This window comes from Hemiscyllium ocellatum, chromosome 13, assembly GCF_020745735.1.
Source record: "Hemiscyllium ocellatum isolate sHemOce1 chromosome 13, sHemOce1.pat.X.cur, whole genome shotgun sequence".
NCBI lineage: Eukaryota > Metazoa > Chordata > Chondrichthyes > Orectolobiformes > Hemiscylliidae > Hemiscyllium > Hemiscyllium ocellatum.
In genome coordinates this window covers 5,510,105-5,525,392 of record NC_083413.1, presented here as the reverse complement: position 1 = coordinate 5,525,392, position 15,288 = coordinate 5,510,105, and the positions used below count along the sequence as shown (strand labels likewise).

Genomic DNA, 15,288 nt, shown 5'->3' with positions numbered 1-15,288 from the left:
TGTACACCAATCACTGAATGCAGGCTTGGAGTGGAGCAGATGGTGAAGAAGGAAAGTGATTTGTTGGCCTTCATAGCAAGAGCATTCGAGTGCAGGAGCAGAGATATCTTCTTGCAGTTGGAAATCACACAATGCCAGGTTATAGTCCAACAGATTTATTTGGAAGTACTAGCTTTCGGAGCACTGCTCTGTCATCAGGTAGCTGTGGAGCAGGACCATAAGACACAGAATTTATAGCAAAAGATCTCAGTGTCATGCAACTCAAACGATATATTTGTTCAATATTTGTTCCACAGCTACCTGATGGTGAAGCAGCACTCCCAGCACTAGTGCTTCCAAATAAACCTCATAGAATTATAGAGTCATAGAGATGTACAGCATGGAAACAGATCCTTCAGTCCAACCCGTCCATGTCGACCAGATATCCCAACCCAATCTCGTCCCACCTGCCAGTACCTGGCCCATATCCCTCCAAACCCTTCCTAGTCATATACCCATCCAAATGTCTCTTAAATCTTGTAATTGTACCAGCCTCCACCACTTCCTCTGGCAGCTCATTCCATACACGTACTACCCTCTGTGTGAAAAAGTTGCCCTTAGGTCTCTTTTATATCTTTCCCCCTCACCCTAAACCTATGCCCTCTAGTTTACTGATGAGCTTTTTTTCTGTGCTGTAGACGTCTATGACTCTAATATATCCACACTTAATGGCACTAAAAAGCTGGTTGGGAGGGTGAACTTTGAGAAGGGTTCAGAGATGCTTCAATGTCATTAGATAAGTTGAGTGAGTGAACAAAAGTGTGAGGATGAAATATAATGTGAGGTTAAACAATTTGGTAGCAACAGATTACTGCACAGCCATGATCATATTGAATGGTTTGAGGGGCTGAATGGTCTACCCTTGCTCCTATTTTCTACGTTTCTGTGATTCTGCCTCTTTTGTGGCTGTCAGTCTGCATCCCACCTAGTCATAGAGTCATAGAGATGTACAACATGGAAACAGACTCTTCAGTCCAACCCATCCATGCCGACCAGATATCCCAACCCAATCTAGTCCCACCTGCCAGCACCCGGCCCATATCCCTCCAAACCCTTCCTAGTCATATATCCATCCAAATGTCTCTTAAATCTTGTAATTGTACCAGCCTCCACCACTTCCTCTGGCAGCTCATTCCATACACGTACCACCCTCTGCGTGAAAAAGTTGCCCCTTAGTTCTCTTTTATATCTTTCCCCTCTCACCCTAAACCTATGCCCTCTAGTTTTGGACTCCCCCACCCCAGGGAAGAAATACTATCTATTTACCCTATCCATGCCCTTCATGATTTCATAAACCTCTATAAAGTCACCCCTCAGCCTCCGACGCTCCAGGGAAAACAGCCCCAGCCTGATCATCATCTCCCTATAGCTCAGATCCTCCAGCCCTGGTAACATCCTTGTAAACCTTTTCTGAATCCTTTCAAGTTTCATCACATCTTTCCGATAGGAAGGAGACCAGAATTGCATGCAAGTTGCAATCTCACTAAACAAAAAAAATGAAGATTCTGAAGGGTCACTGGGCCTGAAATGTTCGCCCCAATTCTCTTCCCACAGAGGATCCCAGACTTGCTGAGTTTCTCTAGTCAGAGGTCACATGACCAGGTTGTAGTCCAATGGGTTTGTTTTAAATTGTAAGCTTTTGGAGGACTGCTCCTTCATCACCTGCCTCATTGAATCAGATTGCACGCAATACTCCAACAGTGTCCTAACCAACATCCTGTACATCCGCAACATGACCTCCCAGCTCCTGTACTCCGTACTCTGACCAATAAAGGAAAGCATACCAAACACCTTCACGCAAACTGGAGGAACAGCATTTCATCTTCCGACCAGGCACGTTACAGCCTGCCGGTCTCAACACTGAATTCAACAACTTCAGATGATTATCCCATCTCAACCCCTCTGTTTTCATTCTGCTCCATAATTTTATTTCATTTATTTTATTTACTTTTAATATATTTTTAAAATATTTTTTTCACTGTGCTGTACCTCTGATTTCCTGATTGTCTCTCTCTCTCTCGCTCCCCACTCTCTCATCACCTTTTCCCTCTCCTCTTCCCCCTTTGCTACCCTTCTCCCCTATGCCTCTGCTTCACGCCCCCCCCCGCACCCCTATCCCCCACATATTTTGTCACATAGCTCTGGCTTCAGCCTTGGTCATTCACAGCTCCTAATCTCCCTATAATCTCTTTATGCACTGTCACTATCACCTCTTTATTGCTACCTTTGCTTCTGGAGCCATGACTCCCCTTCTCTCAAAGCACAGCAGGCCAGGCAGCATCTCAGGAATAGGAATCCTGATGAAGGGCTTATGCTCGAAACGTCGAATTCTCTATTCCTGAGATGCTGCCTGGCCTGCTGTGCTTTGACCAGCAACACATTTGCAGCTGTGATCTCCAGCATCTGCAGACCTCATTTTTTACTCCCCTTCTCTCACCCTGGTATAAATACCTCCCTATGTCTCCTTTTCTTTTAGCTTTGACAAAGGGTCAGTTAGACTCAAAACGTCAGCTCTTTTCTCTCCTTACAGACGCTGCCAGACCTGCTGAGATTTTATAGCATTTTCTCTTTGGGTTTCAGATTCCAGCATCTGCAGTAATTTGCTTTTATACCAAACGCCTTTTTCACTCTCCTATCCTCCTGCGACTCCACTTTCAGGGAGCTCTGATCCTGCACTCCAAGGTCTCTGTTGGACTATAACCTGGTGTTGTGTAATTTTTAACTTTGTCCACCCCAGTCCAACACCGGCACCTCCACATCATTGTTGCAAACATACAGGGCATTGGTGAGACTGGAGTACTGTGTGCAGTTCTGGTCTCCTTGTCTGAGGAAGGATGTTCTGGTGATGGAGGGAGTGCAGTGGAGGTTTACCAGATGCATTCTGGGATGGAGATCTGACATATAAGAAGAGACCAGATGGGTTAGGACTGTATTCAGTGGAGTTAAGAAAAATGAGGGGGGAGGTCATGTAGAAACCTGTAAAATTTTAAGAGGACTAGATGTGGTAAAGAGAAGGATGTTCCTGATGACTGGGGAAATCCAGAACCATGGGTCACAGTCTCAGGATATGGGATGACGAGAAATGTCTTCACCCAGAGAGTGGGGAGCCTGTGGAGTTTTTTTTTGCCACAGACGGTGGCTGAGGCCAAAACATTGGATGTTTTCAAGAAAGAATCAGCTATAATCCTGAGGGCTAAAGGATATTTGGGAGAACGTGGGAACAGGGGACAGAGTTGGATGATCAGTCAGAATCAAATTGAATAGTGGAGCAGGCTCGAAGGGCTGAATGGCCTACTCCTGCTCCTATTTTTTTGTGATTCCAGGATGGGATTAAAATTTAAATGTGGGGTTTTATCCCAGTGCTCATGAGCAGTCACTACTTGTGCTGCAGAATCTCCAAATTCAAGACACCCCTTCTAGCGAATCAATTTATCTGTTGAATTTGTGATTTGATAACATAATTTGAACCTGGGTGCCCTTTTACCTGGGGGCCAACGAGACGGGACTTGAGCCTGGAACTATTATTGAAAGCCCTCAGGAGAGACTCGGGTAAGCTTCCATTTTAATTCCCTCTTAAAAGCTCTGTGTGGTTCAGGAGGGATAGGTCTGCTCTTCCCAGCCTTACATGAACCTTCCAGACCCCTGACCCTCTTGCTTCCTGACTGGAATTTTTCTCCTCCCCTCCTTTCCTGACTTATCTCGCCAACGTCCATTCCCATGGAACTCTGGAACATTGTAATTTCTCATTCTCTGCTCACTGCCTCTTGTTCAGCAGGATTAAATGTTTGAAGATGTAAATTCAGTTTGAGAGTTAAAATGTTCTGCCTTTCATTCAAACCAGATCACTTCACCCTCTCCATTGGTGTACCTGCCCCAACGTTCTCAACCCACCAAGCCCCGAGTCTCACTAAACAAAAAAACCCCCCGAAGATTCTGAAGAAGGGTGACTGGGCCTGAAACCTTAACCCTGACTGTCTTCTCACAGAGGCTCCCAGACTTGCTGAATTTCTCCCGTCAGAAGTCACATGACCAGGTTGTAGTCCAACAGGTTTGTGATAAATCATAAGCTTTCAGACCGCTGCCCCCTCATCCCCTGCCTCATTGAATCAGATTATGGTTCATCCCTTCACTTGCTATTCAGCTGGTAACACTTTACTCACACCACCTGACAGTTTTTTTTAGATTAGATTACTTACAGTGTGGAAACAGGCCCTTCGGCCCAACAAGTCCACACCGACCCGCCGAAGCGCAACCCACCCAGACCCCTACATTTACCTCTTACCTAACACTACGGGCAATTTAGCATGGTCAATTCACCTGACCTGCACATCTTTGGACTGTGGGAGGAAACCGGAGCACCGGGAGGAAACCCGTGCAGACACGGGGAGAACGTGCAAACTCCACACAGTCAGTCGCCTGAGTCGGGAATTGAACCTGGGTCTCTGGCGCTGTGAGGCAGCAGTGCTAACCACTGTGCCACCGTGCCGCCCACGGGGAAAGTGAGGACTGCAAACGCTGGAGGTCAGAGTTGAAGAGTTGAAGAGCTGGGAAAGCACATCTGGTCACACATCTAAGGAGGTGAGTCAACGTTTTGAGCATAAGCCCTTCATCAGGTACCTTCTGATCACTTGCAGAGACTTCTTAGTCAGCCTGTCAACACTCCACTCACACCATTTGTATGGTCATTTGATCTCTCTGCCTATAAACTCTGGGCCTGTGTGCTTTTTCACTTCACTTGATGAAGGAGCAACGCTCCGAAAGCTTGTGGTTTCAAATAAACCTATTGGACTATAACCTGATGTCGAGTGACTTCTGACCTTGTTCCCCCCCAACACCGGCAGCTCCACAACCAGAGTTTCTCCAGCACTCTCTGTATTTTGCCCCAAAGTCTCGTTGCCCCTTGGAACATTTATACAAAACCTCACGGAAACATCTGCCATCTTTCCAGTTTGAGATGTGAAGGTGATAAGGTTTGACCTGCAGTAGGACTGCTGCTGTCACCCAGGGTCCAAGAATGGAGAAGTTACATCATTTATTAATGTAACATCAGAATGTAATATTTCCAACAAGAGGAATAACAGTCTTCCACCAATTCTACACCGTGTAACAATTTATTGTATAGCTTTACAAGTGCAGGTAACATTGTACTTTCAAAAACAATCACGCACTAAAATAATTGTGATTAACATGCGGGCATTGTGATAACATTAATGTTATTTTGTTTTCATAGAACAATTAGCATGTACTGTACATGATTTTCAGTTGGCTGTAGATTTGGAGGCTGATTTGCACTTTATAAGATCATTATGTCAGTGCAATACTGGCCATTCTGCCCATTCATCAAAACACTTGCCTCCTCCTGTCAACCCTGTGGAGAGTGTGAAATGCTGACTGCGTGGGAACCCAGTTTGGTTCTCTCTTGAGCAATGGTAGAAAGATGAGGATGGGGTATTTGAACACTAATGGCTCTTTTTATCGGTGTGGATTTTGTTTCTAGTCAGTGTCTCAGGAAGTCGAGTTATGCTTATCAATGGAAAAACGCGGGGTGTGCTGTGTAAGAACATAAAAAAAAGGTGGGAATTCCTGAGTTAAGGTCAGAAATTGCTGGAAAAGCTCAGCGGATCTGATGGGTCACTGGGCCTGAAGCGTTAACTCCGATTTCTCTCCACAGATGCTGCCAGACCTGCTGAGTTTTTCCTGCAACTTATGTTTCTGTTTCTGTTTTAGAGCATCCGCATTTCTCTCGGTTTTCCTGAGTTAAGATCTTCTTTAAAGGGTTTTGTTGGAAATGCAAAGATGTGAAGGCGAGTATTTAGGTAAACTGTTTAAAAGTATCGGCGCCCAGGAGCTTGAGAATACCAACCTTTCCGTTTCACCTGTAATAGAAACAGTGTCCAATCTGTATAATCTTTCGTGCTGAACTAAACCGAAATGCAGTGGCCTCTGACAAACGGAAATGTAGCGAGACAGCTGAAAGTGGAAAAAAGAGAACAGTCTGTGTTTTCCCTAAAACTGTAACTTTAACAATACAATTTGGAATGCTTGTAAACAGAGTTTCTTTGAGCTGGCTAAAGATTTTCATCACATTTATTCCATTGTTTTTTTTCAGCTTCATGTGGTGAGTCTCCACATTTATAATCAAATACTTCCATATGTTTGTCACAGTTGATAATACACACCAATTTTTAAAGATTTATAGAATTATATAGTACCAAGGGGCCCTTCACCCCATTGAACCTGTACTGACAAAACATTACATTTTAATACTTAAATTTTGAAATACATTTCATAAAAATGGAATATATCTTTACATATATTGTAGCTTATATGTTGGTAGAAATATATGAAGATAGATCCATGCGTTTCTTTTTAATTATTTTGATGTACAAATTTTGCTGGCTTGGTTTTCCATCTAAATGCAAGTTTTTGATTCCCTTTTCACAGACTGTGTTTTTTTTGTCTGTGTTCCCTTGGAAGTGAAACATCAGTTTAATTCGTGGCTCCGGTGCGGGAGTTTACTATTTCATTAGTCCCAGGAATTTTATCGGGTGAATGATAAAGAGATACCACCAATGGACATGTCTAACTCTATTTGGGAGTCAGACTGCTTTACACTCCCAGTCACAGCATAATTATTTCAGATTGCAATGCAACTATTTTGATAATACGTATTCTTTTTTTTTAAAAACAAATCTTCTCAATTTAATGTGTCGCTTGGCTAATTTGGCAAGCGAACCAACCCAGGGTTCATTGGTATTCCACCCTCAATTGGTTTCCTTCGTTTGTTTCTCTGCAATGGTTGTCATCAATAGCCCAGACTTCAATGATGTATCTGATTTCATCAATGCCCCTTCTCAGCCATCGTCTGACGTTGCCAACTCCACTTGGTCGGAGGAGCTGCTGGTATGGATCCGCCCATCGTGCTTCATGCTGCTGAAGGTCTTCTTGAAGGCCTCCATCATGGTGTGCGCTAGCTTCTTGGCTTCGAGTTTGCTCCCGCACTCCACTGCGTGGCAATCGATCTGGTAGGACAAATCATCGTTGATCTCCCGGTAAAGCCAGGCGAAGATGTTGGTGCTGACGTGGTGATCTGCTGTGCAGTAGGCAATCCGTGCCACCTGGAAGGTATCCATTTGGACCGTCGCCTCTCTTTTCCCATCCAAGTGGTGGAGATGGACTTGGAAAGGGCGTATCTCTAGAATGGCGTTGGCTGACGATACATCTTCCTGCTCCAGTGTATGCTTCTCCCACAACTCAATCACAGACCTTTCAGTGCAACCAGACGTGAAGTGTGTTCCTCTCATGATCACTTTTCCTAAGTACCTAACCTGTGAATGAGAAAAGAACGAAATGCAATCACTGCAAGTGACCAGGCAGAGCGGAGTGATCAGAGACTGAAAGGAAACATTAATGCAACTTTTTTTTTTGCATTGACAGTAATTCAGGTTCTAGCTGGTAATGATGTGAAATGACCATGAAGGTTAATGACTGCCTGCAAATGTGGGCCGGGGGGAAATGATTTACCAGAAGCACATTGCACCTTGTCAATGCATTATTATTTTTAAAATGTAGGCGCCAATGTTTATCCCTTTACCATCTTTTCTGTACAGCAGCAATGTAGTGGAAGCTAATACCAAACTAAATGGACCGCCAACGTCCTGCATTGAGGATCTGCCCTGACTCTCCGATTGGAGGAGAAAGTGAGGTCTGCAGATCCTGGAGATCAGAGCTGAAAATGTGTTGCTGGAAAAGCGCAGCAGGTCAGGCAGCATCCAAGGAACAGGAAATTCGACGTTTCGGGCATGAGCCCTTCATAAGCCCTTCTTGATGAAGGGCTTATGCCCAAAACGTCGAATTTCCTGTTCCTTGGATGCTGTCTGACCTACTGCGCTTTTCCAGCAACACATTTTCTGACTCTCCTATTGTCAGTTTCAATGTGAATGGAATTTAGGCAGGGGGCAGTTAATTGGAAGCACAGGACCATTATGGTTTTGACTACACAGGGGGCGTCCTCTGACCCCGATGGCATCTTTATGCAGTTAAGCATAGACCCCCATGGATTCTGGTGAGAACCTGACACCCAGAGCAGCAAGTGGCAAGAAACAACCTCCTATAAAAAGACGGAGCTTGGGGAATAACAACAAATAATGTTATCAGCCCCTTCATGAGCACAATCTCCCATATCACTACATGCTGCTAATTAAGCCTCTCTATCCACCTCCACCCCAACCAAGCTCCTGCATCTATAGCCCTCCACAACTGGGAGCTGTTTCTCAGCACTCAGAGCCTGTTGCCAGCTGCTCATTGCAGATGGATGAGTCAAGAATAAGCCTCATTGGTGATCTCTGATGTGTTTCTCAGTCACTAGCCTCGTCACCTCCCTTGCTCCTGCTTAAAGACAAAAGTTAATTCTGTCATCTCTGACTGTTCCTCCCTCAATTAATGAACATAGAACATAGAACATTCCAGCCTAGTACAGGCCCTTTGGCCCTTGATGTTGTACCGCCCTGTCATACTAATCTGAAGCCCATCCCACCTACACTATTCCATGTACGTCCATTTGCCTGTCCAATGACAACTTAAATGCACTTAAACTTGGCGAATCTACTACCGTTGCAGGCAAAACATTCCATACCCTTACTACACTCTGAGTGCTTCCAAGTTCCCTGAATACTCCGGGTAAGAACAATAATGTATGGAAGAGTAACTATGCCCTTTGAAGATAATACTATGAAAGTCAGTAATTCCTCTCCTGTGATTAGATTAGAATCCCTACAGTATGGAAACAGGCCCTTCGGCCCAACAAGTGCCTCCGAAGAGTAACCCACCCAGACCCATTCCCCTCTGACTAGAGAGTTGAGAATGTTAAAGACACCTGATAAATATTTGTTGAGGTGACAGAATGTCAAGAAATTAATTATCCCAAACTTATTGCTTGCCTTTCTCCATAATTTCATGCTTTTTTTTGAGGAGAAAGTGGGTACTGCAGATGCTGGAGATCCAGTCAAAGAGTGGTGCTGGAAAAGCACAGCAGGTCAGGCAGCATCCGAGGAGCAGGAAAATCGACGTTTTGGGCATAAGCCTTCATCAGGAATGAGGCTTGTGGGACGGGGGGGCTGAGAGATAAATGGGGGGAAGGTGGTGTTGGGGGAAGGGTGGCTGGCAATGTGATAAGTAGATGAAGGTGGGTGGTAAAGTGATAGGTCAGAGAGGAGGGTGGAGAGGATAGGTAGGCAGGAAGATGGACAGGTAGGATAGGTCAAGAGGGCGGTGCTGAGTTGGAAGGTTGGAACTGGGATAAGTTGGCGGGTGGGGAAATGAGGAAACCGGTGATTTTTCTTTCCCTGCTTCTCTTACTGTTGACGCCTCCTGTGTAGTCAAAACCATAATGGTCCAGTGCTTCCAATTAACTGCCCCCTGCCTAAATCCTGGCTTCTCTTCCCGCTGACTTCCAGCCTTCTCTGCAAGAACTTTCAACAATGGAAGAGATTTCTATGGACACTGCAGAAGCAATTCTGCTTTTTGTAACCTTTAAAAAAATTGTAAACGCGAATACTTTTACAAATGAAATTGAGTCTCTTTGTTTCTTGTAGACTCCTCACCAGGGAGTCTTTCATCATGATGAGCTGTCAATGAGAATTCTTGTTAGCTTGGGCAGTCTCATATTGAATGTAGTATCAGGTGGATCATAAATTCAGGAACACCTAAGATCATAAGGCCATATCTGCCCCACTATTCAATGAAGCCATGGTTGATTTGAGAACCCTCATGAAGGGCTCTGGCCCGAAACGTCGAATTTCCTGTTCCTTGGATGCTGCCTGACCTGCTGTGCTTTAACCAGCAACACATTTTCAGCTCTGATCTCCAGCATCTGCAGACCTCACTTGTTACTTGAGAACCCTCAAGTCCACATTTCTCCTGTTTCCCCATAATCCCCAACACCCTTCCTCATCATTTACCGTGACCTTTAGTATACTTAATGACCCCACTTTGCCAGCCTTCTGTGATAAAGCATTCCACAGATACACGCCCCTCAGCGAGGAAATCCTCCTCACCTCTGCCTTAACTGTGCAAGCTCTTCATCTGAGACATTGCTCTTTGGTCCTAGATTCTCCCATCAGGAGAAACAATCTCTTCACATTTGGTATCACATGCGCGAGGACACAGCTAGACACAGTGAATATCAGGAAGCTATGAAGTAGGCCTTTTTAATGATCCAAGGCAATGTTCACTGAGTCTCAGGAAACCCTCAGAAGGTCCAGGAGCAAAGCCCATGCACGTAACCATGCCACGATCCAATGTACCCATTAGGGACGGTATGGTGGCTCAGTGGTTAGCACTGCTGCCTCACAGCACCAGGGACTCAGGTTCAATTCCCACCTTGGACAACTGTCTGTGTGGTGTTTGCACATTCTCCCCTGTGTCTGTGTGGGTTCCCTCTGGGTGCTCTGGTTTCCTCCCACAATCCAAAGATGTGCAGGTCAGGTGAAATGGCCATGCTAAATTGCCAATAGTGTTAGGTGCATGAGTCAGGGGCAAATATAGGTTAGGGGAATGGGTCTGGGTGGGTAACTCTTCAGAGGGCCAGTGTGGACTTATTGAGCCAAAGGGTCTGTTTTCATAGGGTGGCACAGTGGCTCAGTGGTTAGCACTGCAGCCTTGCAGACCCAGGTTCGATTCCAGCCTCAGGGACTGTGCAGAGTTTGCAGAGTCCCTGTGTCTGTGTGGGTTTCCTCCAACAACCCAGAGATGTGCAGTTCAGTGAATCGGCCAGGCTAAATCGTCCATAGTGTTAGGTGCATTAGTCAGGGGTATGTATGGGGAATGGGTCTGAGTGGGTTACTCTTCAGAGGGTCATTATGGACTTGTTGGGCCGAAGGGCCTGTTTCCATACTGTAGGTAATCAAACCCCAGAAGCTTTTTCAACATACATCAGGCACATATGGGTTTATAATCAAGCACTTTCAGGAGTTGACACTAAATAGGGATTGATTGGGCTGATTTTCCACTTTATTTTGGGAAAATTAATATCAACTGCTATGATCCTAAAGCAGCCCAGCTGAGAACAACAAGCCCAGTGCACGCCAAAATCCAAAACCTGTTAACTCACCGAGAGTGTGAATAGTTTCAGTGCTATAATGACAAGGCCTGTTTACCCACAGAACCACCACAGGAGGAATCACTACTGCACTTTTCATGAAGAATACGACGGCAGTTTTAGTAATGTCTAACATATGGCAGAGTTATTTGTCTCACACTGAAAAACACTTGGCAGTAAATACCAATGTCTCTGGATGTTGTATTTGCATTCAGTTTCACTTAGCCCTTAAGGATTACTCTGGTACGTACAGATGCCTGTTGTCTTTTTCCTTGACCCTAAATCAACAACCCAGACCAAACAGATTCATCTTTCAATTTTTCATTACTGTTCAGACACTGATCCCAAACATGTTTTTTTTTCCCTTCAGAATGGGAATGCTTGACATTTTTGCAATGTTAGGATCACAGAAATGGTCAGAGGCGTACACAGTCTCTCTGAAGCCAGGCAGCCATTTGGAATATAACAGAGGCTCCTGTGTTTTATAACTGAACTATTTCCTTCTTCTGAATGGGGCGCATTCTGCACAGGGTACATTCACTGCGTGGGTGAATATAGGTCAAAAAAAATCAGGTTAAATCAAGAAAAAAACATTAAATTCCAATACACTTTCAAAGCTACAAAGCTGGTAAAAGGCAATATTATTACTGTAGAGAACTGAACATAATTGACCTTATGGAATAACATTAACCTAATCCAGCATTCACAAACATTCTGTAAACGAAATACTTTTAATTCATTTTTGAAGTGAATGTTCCTCTTCACTCTGCGATGGGTTGGGGCCAAATCCACAACATTGATGACACCAACAAAATAAGACTTTTACTGAGTTGGGGTGAACGTGGTTTACTGTATGAATGCCTCATAATTACAGCAAGCAGAATATCCAGCCTTGGCAGCGGTGGGTGCACTCAGAATGTGTCTCAATGCTGAGCAAGACATAGTCACACATCTACATCGCTGTACATTTCACGCCACAATCTACAGCCTCGACAGAAATAGGCCTTGTGTCTTTTTTTTATGTCACCAGATTCTGTATCATCTCGAACTGCTATACATTTTTATCGATAACACACATCCTGGCTGTGTGCTATATTTGGTATGGCGTGCCAGACCTTTAAGAAACTAAGAAATGTGTTTCCCATTTCAGACTTTTGACAAGCACTCTGATTCGGAAAGCACTCTGTACAATTTAATATCCAGCTGATCAATACTTGCTCACCCAAGTGGGATCACACTCTGCAAAACCCTCGCTCATTTGGAGTTAAACAGAATCAATTTTATTGATCTTAATCACAGAGAATCAGCAGCATTATAAATGATGGAACTATGTTTGATATAAATATATACAAGCTAAAAGTATTAGGTCAAAGTGTTACAAATGACCAACGTTTGAGGACTCTGGGTTTGTACTCAATGGAGTTTAGAAGGATTGGTGGGTGGTGGGGGGAGGGTGGATGTAATTGAAACTTAAATACTGAATGGCCTGGTCAGAGTGGATGTTGGGAAGATGTTTCCATTGGTGGGAGAGACTAGGACCTGAGGGCACAGCCTTACAGTAAAGGGAAGATCTTTAGAATGGAGATAAGGAGAAACTTCTTCAACCAGAGAGTGGGGAATTTATGAAATTTATTGCCACAGAAGGTTGTGGAGGCCAGGTCATTGAGTATGTTTAAAATAGAGAAAGATAGAATTTCGATTGCCAAGGGGACCAAAGGTTAAAAGGAGAAAGCAGGAAAATGGGGTTGAGAAATTTAGCGGCCATGATTGAATGGTGGGGCAGAATTGATGGGCTGAATGGCCTCATTTCTGCTCCTCTGGTTTTACGGTCTATTTCTCTTTTTCAACTATTTATTTGTTCCTTCTTTAACAATGTTCAGGAATCTACTTCCATTATACTAGAGTTTGTAATAATTTTCTTTTCTTTTCCAAAGCTTTTAACCTTTTGGAGTTAATTTTGAATTTAATCCACCCTCTTTGCATACACTCCTGCACGCTCACACTCACACACTCACACACATACACCCTCCACCCTCACAGCCACACACGCACACCCTCTCACAGGTTTACGCTCCACCACACCCACCCACACACTTTACCAAGCATGCACACACACAAAGACACACTCTCTCATGTGTACTCACACTCACACACACACACTCACGCACATACTTAAATGTAAACACTCACACTCTCTTGCACATGCATGCACACACACACACACACACACACATATATAAGTCTATGGGGTGAATTTGTATTTGCAGAATTACATTTGCAGATACATTCTATTTTGCTCAAAAAGTGCACTATCTGCAGATAGTCAGTCCATATCACATTTTATAAATTCCAACGTTGGAAATGGAACCAGTCTGGGGCTAGGTTGAGATACAGACAGACTCTAACCTCACACCTTTAATGCATTGTCTGAGTTGAGATGTCACCTTTTTATTACAAAACCTTATGTTATCTCGAGATCGTGACTTAAAAGAAGTTCTGGGAATTACATACTAATGAACTGAAACCTGCAACCCCATTCTAAAGATGAAAGACTTAACAGAAATCTAGGTTTGTTCAGTATATTGTTTCAGTTGCATGTCACTGAGATCTTTTGCTATAAATTCTCTGCCTTATGATCCTGCTCCACAGCTACCTGATGAAGGAGCGTCGCTCCGAAAGCTCATGATTCCAAACAAACCTGTTGGACTATAACCTGGTGTTTAACCTTGAACATACTGACCATCAGTACTGGGGCTAATCACACTCCTAGCTATAACACAGCTCCCAGTCATGCTGCTGGGACCATTAGCCAGCCATTCTCAGAGGTGGGACCTCTACCCCTGAGGTGGGCAGGATGTGTCATTAAACAGCAGAGGGGTTAACCAACCATTAAGGCAGTCTTGTAACCATCATATGCATAGGAGGGCAAGGGTGAGTCAATGTGAGTTTGTGAGTGTGTGTGTGTGTGTGTGTGTGTGAGTGAATGAGTGTGTGTGTGTGAGTGAATGAGTGTATGTGTGTGTGTGTGTGAGTGAGTGTGTGAATGTGTGAGTGTGTGTGTGTGTGAGTGAGTGTGTGAATGTGTGAGTGTGTGTGTGAGACTGAGTGCATGTGTGTGTGAGTGTGTGTGTGTGTGTGTGTGAGTGAGTGAGTGTGTGTGTGTGTGTGAGTGAGAGTGTGAGTGTGTGTGAGTGAGTGTGTCCCTATTGTGAAGCTGTCATTCTATCGGGGATTAGGTTTCCATCCCTTGCTATGTTAACTCATTATTTCCTGCCCGGTCTCATGGTTTATTTCACTGCTCTGAGTTTGATTTTACCACCAAGATATTCAATACAGCTCCAAATGATCGTCACACAAACTGTTAAACCTCTCCCTGGTTGTGAAACAGGAAAAAAAAATCTCTTCGATCCTAAGCTTTGGTACCTGTCCATTAGAATCGTTTCGATTTACCAACATAAGGAATATCGAGATATGGCCCTTATGAATTTGGAAAAGCTTTTCCATGTGACTGCAGGATCACTACTGTGTCTGAAACTGCATTCAAGTTTCAGCTGCATAATAATTTGTAGGATTTAAACATCTACATTTTAACACCTCCCCTCAACACTGTAACCTTACAGTCACCCCAGGTAATGGTTGCAGACAATACTCTCATAGGTGTTTGTTAAATATATTTCATGCTTCACTCTGGAGTTCTACATCCCGTGAAGATGGTGTTGCCTGTCCCCTCGGGCACTCCCATTGCTGCGATGACAATCAGCAGGGACATGCCTCAAGCTGAAGGAGACATAAGGCTCATTCTGAATTAGCCATAGCAGCAAGCAGTGACTCAAGAGCAGGAATGTAGGAACAGGTTACAGCTAATATCAGTTCAGAAAGGTGCCCAGGCTGCAAGGTGATGTATAATCAAATAATCTGTATGGAGATGTGGTTTAAATTCTGACTGGAATCCTGTGCAAACTCAATTGCTTTTCTTCCAGTTGTGTCTGGGATCTAGGTACAGTCACTGAAATAAGCAGTCTGAAAGCTCTGGTTAATGTACAACTTAACCTGATTGACACACAGAGTGCTTGCCAGTGATGCTTTCGCCACATTAAACCCATTAGACTTTGACTTATGTACGGCAACTGTCCTCACACTGATTACAATAT

At 44.1% G+C, this 15,288-nt stretch overlaps 1 protein-coding gene across 1 annotated transcript in view; it reads right to left on the bottom strand.

The window, feature by feature from the left end:
* Nucleotides 1–5,153: 5,153 nt before the first annotated feature.
* pid1 (phosphotyrosine interaction domain containing 1) overlaps nt 5,154–15,288 on the bottom strand; it is a 137,629-nt gene continuing 127,494 nt past the window's right edge. Inside the window, exon 3 of the mRNA XM_060833994.1 lies at nt 5,154–7,367. Within this exon, the coding sequence (XP_060689977.1) occupies nt 6,894–7,367 (474 nt within the window). The 3' untranslated portion in view covers nt 5,154–6,893. The remainder of the gene's footprint in view (nt 7,368–15,288) is intronic.